Below are 15,087 nucleotides of genomic sequence, written 5' to 3'. Positions count from 1 at the left end.
CATTTAAAAAAAAAAAAAAAAAAAAAAGAGACACAGTGATACCTTGTAATATGTGGATAAACTCATTGACACACAAGTTGTTCTAAAAACATGAGCATGTGCAGACCTTGCTACTATTTTACAAAACCTGCTAAAATAATGAATTCTAATGTAGCCTGCAGTGACTTGTCATTTCCAGCCAACATTTCAAAAACCTCACTGATTACAGTATCTAACACCTTCTGCACTGTTAAAGAGAAAATAAGGCCACTATTGTTTGATAGCAGAATGTAGAAGATAAATGCTCACATTGATAATGTTGCAGAAGCTTAGTGGTGCGGATGTCCCACACTTTAACATTGTTGTCTGGACCAGCCGCTGCTATGCAAGTACCACTGGGGTGGAAGTCAGCGTAATTCACACACCTGAAAAAGATTACAAATAATCTCATTGAGAAAGCTTCAATCAAGCAGAATCAAATACCAACAACGTATGCAAATACTGAAATGGTATGACGAGTTAGACAATTCCCTGTATAGTACTGCAGTATACCTACCCGCCATGTTCAGAAAACGAGTGAATGCACTCTCGGCTATTTTTGTCCCAAATCTTCACTGTTTTGTCATCACTTGCAGAGACAATTAACTGTCCATCTGGTGAAAACCTGAGAAAAAGAAGAACAAAAACACAGCACACACTGTCTCAGTGTAAACATTTTCTATTCAGCAAAAAGCTTCCTTGCTTATGCTCTATTATTCCTGGTGATGCAAATTTGCCCCACAAGATCATACAAGCTTTAATATCATATACCCATCAAATACTACCAATAGACATTCATTCATTCATTCATTCATTCATTCATTCAACAGAGGCACACATTTTCTGTTTCTAGTCTGCTCTTCATTTGAAACATGCCAAGCCTAATTTTACAGCTAAGCTACATCCAGACTGATAAAGTTACTACAGTTATTATTGGTGTGTGCGTTTGTTTATTATTCTGAATGTCAGAACTTGTTGGAATTGCCTAACAAAACAAATTAAAATATTTCTGACTCCTCAGATCATTCAGTTGTGTTAGAAAAAACATAAATTGGCTGTTAGCAGGGCATGGGTAAAATGTACCCCTGCAAGTTGTACTACTCCCCAGCATTAATCAGTCAATCCTTTCCCCCTTTTTCACGCACTTTGCACATCGCACCCAGTTGACATGTTGGTTGAGAGAGAAGAGAAACTTATGCCGATGAACTGTCCACACTTTGATGGTTTTATCATCAGAAGCAGTCACTAATGTCTGTCCATCGCTGGAGAAGTTGACACTCCGAACCGTTCCAGTGTGGGCTCTAAATGCTGTGGATTCACCTTTCCTGAAACAAAGACAGAATCATGAATAAGACATCAAGGAAGCGAAATAAGGCAGTGACAGATCTGGACAACATTTCCCAATTGTTAAGAGTTCTAAAATACTATAGAAAAGAATGTATTCATTTATTAATGCAGCCAACTGTGCTATCATTAATGATAGCAACCATTTCAGTCTATATTCAGTCTAATTAAAAGAAAAATAATTTTAGTTTTTAAAAAGTCATATATTCCCATATTTTCTCTGCCAAAATGCATTATGATCAGTTTTACTATTCCAGTAACCACAAGTTATCTGAATGTGAAGATATGAGATATGTATTCTAGTCAACAGCATTTTGTTGAACGACCAAGATGACATTACATTAAGATGGAGAAAAACCTCAATGAGAGTCTGTCAGTGGCTGTTACACAAATAGCCACCAGGATTCAATCTGACATAAAACAATTTTTAGTACCCCATGCATTTGCAAGTATAATGACCACCAGAACTGACAGACAGCATAGACAAGTTTCCATCCCAGATAGTCTGAAGAGTGCCAGAAGTTCAGAAAATCTACATTTAAATTTGAATATAAAACAACCTTCAACAGAAAGGACATGCCTTTAAACAAAAAGGCCATTGGGCCTTTACAGCCATGTATATGTGTCTACAAAAATCTCTGTCAGAACAATGGCAAACCTACAAGAGAACAGACTTAATTTAACACCCACACTCAGCTCCTCTCCAATTGAGGACACAGACTTGAGTGAACATTAGTCACATTTATGGGGGCGGAGGGTTTGTCTTCTTTCAGCTGGTGCAACTGGAACATTCAGTATTCGACGTGAGTCAGCACTGCAAGACTATCACTGCATAAAGACAACATTCTAAAAAGCTTTTGTAGATATGACCTGATTCAAGGACCATGAAACTAAATATAGAGAAACTACTTCACAGATAACCCTAGTCTAAGCATTAAAGTAGGAAGGCAGCATAACGTTTACGACGTACTTGACAAATCACGTCACTCTTAAAATAATGAGCAGACGCAGTGGATACAAGCCATCAAAGTCGCCGCACAAATGGGAGAAAAGAAGCAGAAAAAGACACAAGACCCAAGACTACTGCTGCACACGGATCACACCTCATTCAGAAGGACAGTGAAAACTCAAGCCCTTATTCTCTAAGAGCCCAAATAAAGAATTATCATGAATAGTCGAATCAACTGTTCATGTAGTTAGTGAGTATTTGGACAGTCCAATCAACTTCACCTGCAGTTAGTGGGTATTTGGACAGTCCAATCAACTGCTCATGTAGGTCATCAAGGCTTCAATATTACTTAGTCTGATTAGGTCCTGCTTGCGACCTTGATTTCAAATGAAGTCAACTTAAGTTTGTGATGGCATCTCAACTCATTACAGCTTCACTGTGGAACTGAGAAGAACAGGCCTGATTGGTTGTGCTCCACATTTTCCAAATACCGCAAAACAGCAGAAATCCAGGACAGGGGAGATATGATCCTAACTGCTTGATAACAATAGACTTATAAAGTCTGTAAATGTAAGTTTTGTTTCACAGGTTTAAACTTAATAATTTATATTACAATTTTACACAGCGAGTGAGTAGGCTCATTTGCTGACCCTGTACTGGAGATATGTTTTAATAAATAAATAACATATTAACAACAACAATATTAATAAACTGGAGATGCTTTAGTAGGAAAATAAACCACACTGTGAAAACTATTACCACAGTGCCACCTATAATAGTTGGCTTTTTTAGAAAGTGGTTTGCCCATATAGAATTCTCTTGAAATGTGCAAGAGGCAAAAAAAGATAAAAGGGGGGGGGGGGGTCACAACACAGTGTACTTTCACAACAGAAGTGACTCACTGCTCTCACAATTGTTACACAGAACTTGCACCTACTTGTGCATTTACATCCGTTATGAACATCACCACATCATCATAAAATATTTTACCACTAACCAGCCAGCTTTTTTTCCATCAAACAAACACCACACAAGGAACACCACTCCCTCTAAAAACATTGTTCAAATCAGAGGCTTGAATAACACAACTTGAACTCTTCATCTGGTGTGCCTGGTCTATTAAATCCTGGTGTAGGGGGAAAAAAACTATTGATGGCCAAGTGTGAAGCACTCTGATTAAAAGTGTGGTTAAAACACCATACTGCATTTTATTAATAGCCATATTATGTTAATAGTCAAATATCAAGTCATGTTGATAACTGTGACCGTGAACTTACATGAACTTGTTCAATAAACAAACTACTGTTAAACAGCCATTCCTTGGGCATCCTTATACATCACTAAGGCAATATGCCTGGGACAGTCTGTGGAAGCCCTGTCCCAATTCAATGTGCTAAATTATTCAGTCTATTCCACTGACATCTATTGCACTCAAGCTTTTCCTTTCTGCAGGCAGCATCAAGCACTGTAGAATGCACAAGCCCTCTCCCTACATCACACTCTTTCAAAGTAGGTGATGTAGCCTATTTCTCCATTCCAGAAAAGAAATATTCAAGCAGTTTTCATAATGGCTATTTACAGGCCTGGGCTAATACTTTATACCACCGAAATGTAGTCACATGGAAACCAAAACATCAAGGAATGAAAAGCATCCTTCCTTATATCCCATTTGAGGAACTTTTCTATTCCAAGAATATGATTTAAAAATAATAAAATATGGATTACTGTGAATGCACACAAGAACCTCTTACAGTACAGGAATTATTAAGAAGTTACATTATTCATTTTTTTAAATAAATAAACACCACACAATTGACAATACACTAATTTCCTCCCAGAGAGTAAGGGAATGATTCAAGCAAGAGAATGTATTTCCTACCCTCTGCTGTCATGACCTGGTAGTGCATGTGCATCACCAAAACATTGCTGTGAACCTTCATAGTTCAGCAATCTCAGCTAAAGAAAATCCACAATAACATTTAATAGATACGACCATATTAATGTGTGTAGGAGTGAAGAAAAGTGGACCTACACACTGGGTACCCAGAGACGGACCGTTTTGTCTCTGGATGCAGAGACCAACAGGTGACCAGAGGCAGAGAATTGGACTGACATCACAGCATCCTTGTGTCCCACAAACCTACTATATGCCCTCATCTGTGGTTTCAAAGTCCAGATCATTATACAGGAATCCATGGAGCCTGTTGCTAGATTTAAACACACAATAATTACACAATACACTCATGTTTAATGAACTACATTCGAGACGCTGTCCTTTAAAATAAGTGCTAACCTATTTGTTTCATGTTACAGTTGAAGTCAACACTCGTTACAGCGTCCCTGTGGCCCTTGAAGTGTCTCTCAAGTGTAGGGTCTTCCTGAAAGGACCACAGATTTGCCAATATCACACTAGTGTTGCTGGAGATTTAGCCAGAATACATTAAGTAGAATGTTAAATTAAATTAAAGTCAAATTAAACATTAAACTAAATGTTTATAATGAAGTGAGTAGCTACTGATTGAAGGCGCTAGCTAGATAATGAATTATCGACTGTTGACCAACAGCTAGTTTGCCAGTTATGTGACATTAATCAAAATCTTCAGCAAATGTGTCTGGATTAAAGTTAGCTAACTAACAATACCCAAGTAACTAGCTGGGCGGCTAACGCTAATTTATCAAGATAGTTAGGTTAGCAAGCCTAAATTACACAACCAGTTTATATAATTAACACTCACCAAAGCGCAGGTCATTTTCAGGGAACTTATTTAAATGATGTCGGAATATCGTTATTTAAAACAGAAATAAAAAACAGCAAGGTACGCGATTTTGCTCCCTGCTCAAGTCGTTATTTGACATGTAGGGTAGAATGTAAATCTAACTTTAGGTTGTGGTGGAACCTAGTTATGTAGTTATAGCTGTAAACTGACGGTCTACTGAATAAACGCCAGAACTTTTGATTGCTGAAAGCAAAGTGGCAAACAAAGTCTAACCTTCAGCGCAACCCGAGTGAGAAAGCCAGATTTCGAATAGACTCGTCAACACAGGCCAGTTGCTAAGACGCCTAGCTAGCATTAGCATTAGCATTAGCGTGCGCGTGAGCTAGTCAATAACAACAAACGGACACAATTTTCATTTAACGCGCGCCTCACCCCACACTACGGAGCGCCTTTTAGGACAAAACCTGGGCGAGGGCGAGAGTCGCTGGCGCGCATGCTCACTCACTCGCTCTCGCGCGCGTTTCCACTGGTTTGCGCGCGCATTTCCAAGCGCTCGCCCTCGGACACTAAACAGGACGTGACGTTTACATCACAATATAAACATCTGCTCACCTTTAAACTTGATTTAGACTCCAGTGCAGGGGTTATATTCAGACTGTACCTTAGAAACCTATGACCTAAAGACTGAAGCAAAACTTCTGTTTCTATGGGTTTAAAACAACACCCTGTTTAATAATATACCGTTAAGTTAATACAATCTTTCTCACAGAGGAAGAATGTTCAGAAAACTAAAGATTTTAATTTTAAACCAATAATAGCCATATTACTACTCTACGATCTACAGTCTCGTATTATTGCCAAGGTCTCATATGTACTCATACGGCGATTCTCATCTTGGGTTTCACTTTGTATTGACCACACGTAAACAGTATTTTATAATAAATAGTACTTTATATTAAATATGTAAACCAATGTAAAACTCTCTAATTCTAGTAAGAACTCTGGCTGCTGCCTTTATAACTAACTGGAGCGTGTTTAAGCTTATTGGTACAGCCAGATCACAAGGCATTACAGTACTCCAGTGGGAGTGATTAGAGCTTTAGCCAGTTTCTCTGCATCATGTGAAGAAATATGTTACTAATCTTTGCAATGTTCCTGAGGTGGAGAAAAGATGTCCTAGAAATATTATTTACATGAAGTTTGAATGAGAGACTAGGATCCCCAGTTACACAGAGAACTTTAACTGTTGCAGCAGGTGTGGTTGGGACGTCATCGTGTGCTTTTGTTTGTTTGTTTGTTTGTTTATTATTTATTCCCGGACTCTTCTAACCACTCTGACTCTGGATTTGCCCATAATAAATCTCGCTCTTCTCGCAAATGTTCTAATCCTAATCCCTCCACGGTACAGTGTTCTTCTAATCCCAACAATATTTTACTCTTATCGAGTAAAATGACGTATGATGTCAAATGCTGCACTCAGATCAAGCAATAAAAGCACAGAGACATAACCCTGGTCAGAAGCCAACAACATTAGCTACTTTAATAAGTGCTGTCTCTGTGCTATGATGATATGGTTTATGATCATTTTTGGCATAGCCTAATACTTAATTCATGAGATTTAATTAAAATTAAATTTACGGTGTTACGTTTACAAAATAAAACTGATCGCACAAAAGCAAAGTAAAAGCACAGTGCTGATGTAAGCCCACATCATTCTGAAAAAGTTACATCAAGTAGCCACTAGATGTCAATAAAGAACTCCGGATGGCAAACATTGAGTAAAAATACGTTTGTACGGCTGAAAGTCAAGCAAGAGTAAACAACACAGTAATATTTGTCCTTAAACTAAATTATTTTATCAAACCTCGACTGGGAAATGATTATCTGAAGCTCATAAATGATATCTAAGGGCTGCTCCATTGTAGCTAAGGCGTAGTATTATCTGTATGTTGATACTAGTGTAATGCTGCATATGAAACCATTCTCATTATAACATATGTTACATATATAAATAAGGTTTCTATTGGACTCGTATTGTACATGTTATGTATTTAGGGCTTCTTATTCAATTTAGGCTCTTTTATTTATACTTCCATAATCATAATACTGGGCCTACTGAAACACAGTCTAGCCTATAAGTAAACTGGTCACAGCAAAGACGGGGAAACACTGACACTAAATAATTTTAAAGCTGGAAAGGTTTAAGATGGTGTCATTAACACTCTACAAAGATGGCAAGGTGATCCGATGACACTTCTCAGGAAGTAAAAGCTTTAAAAATGTCACATGTTTACTTATGCACAGGTTAACTGCACAAATTATACACAAGTCTGTGCTGTAGTATATCACCATATATGAGTAACACCTTTTTAATTTTTTTTTTTTTAGTATGTAACCCCATTCCCCAACTGCTGTTTTCTAGTTTATATTAAAACTGCTGAATCTAGAATGAACAAATAATAGTTATTGTTTTGTGAGAAGTACACAGAAAGTCTGCTCAATCACATCTTAAGAGGTATTAGTCCAATAACCAATTACCTGTATAACCAGGAACTATGGGTTTATTTTAGAGAAGGAAGCTTTTATTGTTTCCTGTTTCTTCCCACACATATGATTCATTGTTCCTTTACTGTAAAGAATGAATAACTGAGATTAATTCACAAAAGCATTTTACAGAAGGACGTCAATGAAACAAAACATATTTACATCCTGTAGGTGTTTATTGTAATGCATAATTGCAAAGGTCACAAATAAAAAACATGTGACTCATTCAAAATGAACCTAAGAACTGCTTAGTATTAACATTCTTTAATGCTTTAGCCACAGATACCGTGTGATTGAGATCTGAAATGCCTCAGTGCACACAATGGACTGTGTGTCCATCTATGTGTCCATCTATACTGTCTTCATCTTTACTGTGTCCATCTATACCTTTGGTGCTATGCTGACCATAAGCAGTACACAGCTGTATCTAGGGATGTAGAGACGGCACCATAGAGTATTTAGCGATGTAGAGAGGGTGCCATACTGTGTCTAGGGATGTAGAGAGGGTGCCATACTGTATCTAGGGATGTAGAGAGGACTCCATACTGTGTCTAGTCATGTAGAGAGGGCGCCATACTGTGTCTTGGGATGTAGAGAGGGCGCCATACTGTGTCTAGGGATGTAGAGAGGGCACCATACTGTATCTAGGCATGTAGAGAGGGCGCCATACTGTATCTAGGAATGTAGAGAGGGCGCCATACTGTATCTAGGCATGTAGAGAGGGTGCCATACTGTATCTAGGCATGTAGAGAGGGCTCCATACTGTATCTAGGCATGTAGATAGGGCGCCATACTGTATCTAGGGATGTAGAGAGGGCTCCATACTGTATCTAGGCATGTAGAGAGGGCGCCATACTGTATCTAGGGATGTAGAGAGGGCGCCATACTGTATCTAGGGATGTAGAGAGGGCTCCATACTGTATCTAGGGATGTAGAGAGGGCTCCATACTGTATCTAGGCATGTAGAGAGGGCTCCATACTGTATCTAGGGATGTAGAGAGGGTGCCATACTGTATCTAGGCATGTAGAGAGGGCGCCATACTGTATCTAGGGATGTAGAGAGGGCTCCATACTATATCTAGGCATGTAGAGAGGGCTCCATACTGTATCTAGGCATGTAGAGAGGGCTCCATACTATATCTAGGCATGTAGAGAGGGCGCCATACTTTGTCTTGGGATGTAGAGAGGGCGCCATACTGTGTCTAGGGATGTAGAGAGGGCGCTATACTGTATCTAGGCATGTTGAGAGGACTCCATACTGTATCTAGGCATGTAGAGAGGGCTCCATACTGTATCTAGGCATGTAGAGAGGGTGCCACACTGTATCTAGGGATGTGGAGAGGGCGCCATACTGTATCTAGGGATGTAGAGAGGGTGCCATACTGTATCTAGGCATGTAGAGAGGGCGCCATACTGTATCTAGGGATGTAGAGAGGGCTCCATACTATATCTAGGCATGTAGAGAGGGCTCCATACTGTATCTAGGCATGTAGAGAGGGCTCCATACTGTATCTAGGCATGTAGAGAGGGCGCCATACTTTGTCTTGGGATGTAGAGAGGGCGCCATACTGTGTCTAGGGATGTAGAGAGGGCGCTATACTGTATCTAGGCATGTTGAGAGGACTCCATACTGTATCTAGGCATGTAGAGAGGGCTCCATACTGTATCTAGGCATGTAGAGAGGGTGCCACACTGTATCTAGGGATGTAGAGAGGGCACCACACTGTATCTAGGGATGTAGAGAGGGTGCCATACTGTATCTATAGGGAAACAATAGGGACATTTTTATGTAGACTCATCAGATAATAAGGATGTTGTCTACAACACTTTTATAAAAGATTTAAATTACAGTTATTATAAAACTCTAAAATAAAGAAATTTTAAATAAAGTGTATCATTGCTCAGAACCTGAATAATGACCAGGCAGCTTCTGCCACCTTTAGTTAGTGCAATCCTTCAGTTGTGGATTACAAATAAATCTCTAATTTATTGCTTCATATGAAGCAGGCAACATACATATCTCATTTGAAGCTTGACACATATGACTCTCTGATATCATCAGTCATCCTGAACTCTATGAATGAATTAAGTTATATTTATATAGCACTTTTCAAGGAACCCATGGCCACTTCACAATTTACACACAGCTATTACATCCAGTCAGATGCCAGTAAAAAGCAGCAGCCAATTCACACAGCGTACTATCAACTAGTAACCTTAGCCCCCTGCAGGACTGAATCAAGTGCAGGGAGTGGAGAGAGGACAACAGCCAGCACAGAGCACCATCCACCACTGGGCATACAGACACAATCATGCGCACACACCAGGACAATTTATTTGGGAAAGCCAATTGTCCTAACCTCCATGTTTTTTAGAATGTTGGAGGAAACAGGAGTCCCTGAAGGAAACCCACGCAGACACAGGGAGAACATAGAAACTCCACACAGATAGGGATTTAATCCAGAGCTCCTAGTGCTGAGAGGACATAGAAACTACAACCAGATAGAGACTCAGTCCCAAGACGCTAGTGCTGAGAGGCAAACATGCTAACCACCAAGCCACTGTGCAGCAAGACAGGGACATTTTTGCACAGTTAATGTAATTGGGACTGGTTTGATATGATTAGCGTGGCCTCAACAATGAAAAGGTCTCATGCAGACTGAATTAGTAACATGTAACATATTGTTAGAATTATTCTAACATAAGTATAGTCATTTTTTGTGGTATGCATTCTGAGTTCAAGAGGCATGATAGGGTATGATCAGAAAGTCCTTTGGTTAATGATTGATGATTACATCAAATCTGCAGCTATTAGCAGAAATATTAGAGGACATAGCCAGGAGCCTTTTAGGAATCTGTAGTATGGTGTCATAATGAGGGTCATTATTGTGTCATAATAAACTCACGTGGCCCTTCCTCAAAATTGCAGAGAATTTCAATGAACCAGGATGGCTCACAGAATGTAGAACTGAAACATTTAGATGAGTTTTGTTCCATTAAATAGTACTGGCTTTCATGTAATGGTTACCTTAATGTTGCGTGAGCATAGAGTAGTACAACATTCCAAAGACAGCAGAAGGTTTCTTTCCAGGATAGTGCACTGCACACAGACTCCATGACCCTCACAGGGGGCTTCTGCCCCTGCCCTTTTTCTCCCACTAGCTCTTTAAACTTGATCACAAGACTGCACCTTTTACAAGACTGCCTTTCACAAATCAAGTTAACACAATTTTTTTTACACCAAGGTGAAAACCACCTGGATCTAAAAATTTAAAAGCATTATAACATCTCAAGTGAGAGGAAGTAGAAGCACACCTATTATGACAGTTTAAGATGTGAGTGATAATTATGGGACTCTTGACAGTAAGGCTCACCAACAGTATTGTGAAAGAAAGAAACTTCCTGATTTAACTTCCTTAAACTATGTTAAATGTGTACAAACATTACATTACTGTTAATATTTTCTGATTCAGGTGAGAATGTAGAAGAAGATGTAGAATTACGTAGATTAGGAAGATATAGGAAAATGTAGATTAGAAAGACTTGAATGGCTAAAGTGCAGCACTTAAATCTACATGGGTTAGAGTTAGGGTCAAGGTTCGGATGAACCTATCTGATACCTAAACCCATGTCATCAGTCCTCCAGGTAAACTCAGTGAGATGCAGGAATCAACTTAACCTAAAACAAAACTAAATCTGTTGAACATAATCTAAAATGAGCTGTAAAATGTTGCAGTGTAAAAGTAAACATACTTTGTCAAAATAGAGAAAAGTTTCTGCATCCAAAGGTTGGCTCATACTGAAGAACAACTCTGGAAAGCTGAGATTTCTTTAGTCACAGGCAGACTAAGAATCTTCCCACAAAGCTCAGTGTTCAAATACGATCATACCAAAGAAACGAAAGTAAGAAAGTGTTTGTAACTAGATAAACAGGTATGAGATAACTAGATGAGCAAAGGAAGACACTGTTCTTTGCACACATTCTCATGCCCTTCTATTGAGTTTTGTAAAGCAATGCATTTTGTCAATTTTTTAGCCAAACTAAACTCATCTGTGGTCTATGTCCATTTATAGATTAGTTCGGTAACTAATGTAAAATTGTCCTGTGTATTGACCTAAACTTAGGCACAAATTAAATTACTTAAGTAAAATTAAAATGTTTAAAAATTGCATTGAGGTAAGTTCTTTAGAACTTTACACCCCTGTACATGAGGCTGCATGTCTGCTCTGGAGCGCCACCCTCCAACCACAGCTGCTCTGGAGAACTGCCAGCAGTGTGTACGTGATCAGCACAGTGTTTGCAAGGTCGCTGAAGATCAAATCTGTTCTTCCCTCTGGCCTATAGCAGGATACATGTCATGCTCTGCAGGAATCCTGCCTCACCAAGGGAAAACGTCCAAGTTCAGCCCTTATAGTAGTTTGAACAAAAGTATCTACTACTCTACCATACTCTCCTTTCAAGTTGAAATCAAGTTATGAATCTGATATTAATTGTATGTCCTTCCCCTAAAAGAAACATGTCCTGCTTCTCTGTAGCATGTAGAGCTTGTCTGTGGATTATAAATTAGTTTCCTGTACTTCTCAACAGGTATGGCTAGGTATTTGGAAGACACATGTCATGGGGTTACCCAGAGGCCACATACACTCTCATACTGATATATCATTTATAATTTTTTAAGTTGCTCTGGATAAGAATGTATGAGGTAAATTAATTTATGTGGTATACTAATATTACAATATAGTAATAATAGTAATGTTATAGTAATGTTTGAATTTATATGATATATAGACACTTTATTTCCTGATCAAAAAGGTAATCTTTCTTTGTTTTGTTACATTAATGATAATAATCAACAGTAACTGAACAGATAACACAGACTCAAGAAATACTTTAAATGATCTGATTTCCCATATAAGAAGACTGAATGAAACCTCCTGGTAAAATAGGAGGAACAGGAGGAAATAACGAGGAGGAAATAATCTTATCATGTTGTGTGAACTTCATGAGACTGGCTTATGACTCAATTTGGGAAATTCTTAGAAACTTCAGTGATTTACACTTACTGCCTCTCTCAGCTCTCTGCTGTCTGGTATGAAAGGATATCATTTTTGCTCTGTCTTAGAGATATTCGAAAAATAAGACTTTTTATTTCCCAAAAAGATTTTTTTTCTTACTTTTTTTTCCTGCAACTTATTGTTTGGATTACAAACCATTCTCCTTCCAAGCAGTGCTGTCGGCCCGCCTACAGAATTTTGCCCTTCAAGTATTTTTCCAGCCCACTAGAGCCGTACGATCACATGACTGCAAACCACCGAGGATCCAAAGGACAAAAAGAAGGAAAGAAGAAAAGAGCGAGATGGAGAGGGTTTATTACCGTTCTGGCTCATGCTATGACAGGTTATTTCAGGGTTTTAAGAGCACAAGATTTCAAAATGGAAATGACTTCTTAATGACAGAGAGAAAGGTGTATTAGAGCTCAAGGGTGACTCATAGTTTCCATACTCAGGTGTTCAGTGCTCAGGTGTTCAGTTGTCTCAGCATAGGCCTTCTTGCACTTTTTTGTTCTTTTTTGGAATTAAAGTGTTTATTTCTACACTTCAATCAGTCAGCAATAGGAAAAAAATTCCAAAATAGTTTCCACAGAGAACCCTAAATATGAAATAAAAAAAGAGCTCGTTCAACACATTCAATAAATATTTGTACAAACCACTATGGCTAAGAATAAAAAGTAGATTATCTCTAGAGGTTTACAGATCATCTCTATACATTCAATGTAATTTAATACCAGAGATATTACCATGCCACAATCTTTTACCTGTTGAACAGATATCCTAGATAACAAACATTCACAAGAGACAGGTTCTGTCAACATTTATAGCCAAACTTTTAATCGTTTTCTCTCACTTTGTGTCATGCAGACTCCCTTTAACCACAAACCTAACTACAACTCCCAGAATACCAAGCATGGACTCCCGCGATCCTAATCACCAGAGTATTGATCTCACCTGTATCCACTTATTGTCTGCATATATACAGATGTCTGTGTGTCTTCCTACACAAGCATTGTCACTATTCTGCTGTGTTTCCTGTTGCTTCTATTTCTGGTATTAACTGAAAACAAACTGTTTGTTTTCCTGACCTTTGTGTCAGCCTTTTTCCTATTTGGATTTGTTTGGTCCTGGTCTGTCCTACTGTTCAGGGACAGTATCTGGGCTAGTATTTGAAAAGCAAGTCCAAACCAGCCTTAGCGTCTGAACACAGTAATACTGAGTGATTTATTCACAGCTGGGAAAAACAACGCATATACATCTTGGGAACTAAAGTATTGTAATGTTGTTTAGTGAAAATGGAACTGAGGTCTTTTAAGTTCAAAACCATTTTTGTTTCTACCTCTATTCACTGAACCACTTAAAACACATGTAGTCCAGTAAATGTAGCCTGAACAGAACAGGAAAATTCAGATGGAGAACATGGACTGAAATGTTTGTTTACTCTCATCCCACCCAAACATCCCTTCTACAACTTCATTAGCCTTCATTTAGTCTCTCACAGACAAATGAAGGCAATGACAGCAGCAGCGCCCTTCCCTGAAGACACAATGAGTAGAATCAGATTAAAGCCACTCCTTACTTCATGTTCAAGCCTCTTCATGTTCTATAAAAATATGAATCTGGACATCCAGTTCCACAAAGCCATTATTGGTGATGTGATTAAGATTACTGTAAAAACATCTAACAGATCAAAACAAAACAACAAATCATATTTAACATGCTGTCTTTATTCAAAGGACAAAGACACCTAAATATCTCACCCAAACACAATACTCTGTTAATTTACTATGTTGCTGAATCCCTGGTTACATTTAGAAAAACAATAATTGTAGGACTTAAGTGTAATTAAAATAGGCATATTTAGGTCTCAAGCAGCAATATTCTCACAGACTGTTGCAAAAACTATGTGTTGAGTCACATCATGGAAAGACCAGGGGATCTGTGGCCTCCACAAAAATGAAAAATATAACAGCCTATTGTTTGCTCATAATCACAGAAGCCTGTTGGAGAGTTTGATACTGAGAGAATGGAACAAGGGATTGTGTGACGTATACCCTACATGACCATCATGAGGCTGATCTGTACCTTGAGTATTTCAAACCTCAAGTACAGCTCGGCTGTCTCGTGGAAGACAAGCATGGAGACCATTCTCTGTCCTGGCTCCCAGATCGTGGAACAAACTTCCTCTGGCTGCCCGGACAGCAGACTCCCTTACGGTCTTCAAACACATACTGAAGACCTATCTATTTGTGGAATATTTAAATTACCACTGATCCTGCATCTATAATGAGTAACTGAAACTCTAGTACTTAATGTAGGGTAGTTTGTAATTGCACTTATCATTGTCTGCTAGAGATTATATGTGTTTTTGCACTTCTAGGCATCAGCATTGATTGCTATATTTCAACAGTATCCTAGTTCATTGGTATCTTGGACTCTAACCTGCTGTACTGTACTAGGATG

General features: G+C 38.6%; 1 protein-coding gene across 6 annotated transcripts in view; it reads right to left on the bottom strand.

Moving 5' to 3' along the window:
* poc1a (POC1 centriolar protein A) overlaps window positions 1–5,456 on the bottom strand; it is a 39,323-nt gene extending 33,867 nt beyond the window's left edge. Inside the window, exons 1-6 of one of the 6 annotated variants that reach the window (XM_081705592.1) lie at window positions 5,047–5,456; window positions 4,605–4,689; window positions 4,344–4,518; window positions 1,164–1,343; window positions 536–643; window positions 289–404 (exon numbers count right to left, since the gene is read on the bottom strand). In XM_081705592.1, coding sequence (XP_081561718.1) covers window positions 289–404; window positions 536–643; window positions 1,164–1,343; window positions 4,344–4,518; window positions 4,605–4,689; window positions 5,047–5,061 — 679 coding nt within the window. In that variant the 5' untranslated portion in view covers window positions 5,062–5,456. The remainder of the gene's footprint in view (window positions 1–288; window positions 405–535; window positions 644–1,163; window positions 1,344–4,343; window positions 4,519–4,604; window positions 4,690–5,046) is intronic. The other 5 variants (XM_081705591.1, XM_027017513.3, XM_081705589.1 and 2 more) reach the window with 5 other exon arrangements.
* Window positions 5,457–15,087: the final 9,631 nt, after the last annotated feature.

The sequence above is a fragment of the Electrophorus electricus genome, chromosome 22 (assembly GCF_041902795.1).
Source record: "Electrophorus electricus isolate QZ-2024a chromosome 22, ASM4190279v1, whole genome shotgun sequence".
NCBI lineage: Eukaryota > Metazoa > Chordata > Actinopteri > Gymnotiformes > Gymnotidae > Electrophorus > Electrophorus electricus.
This window is presented reverse-complemented; position numbering and strand designations above follow the sequence as displayed.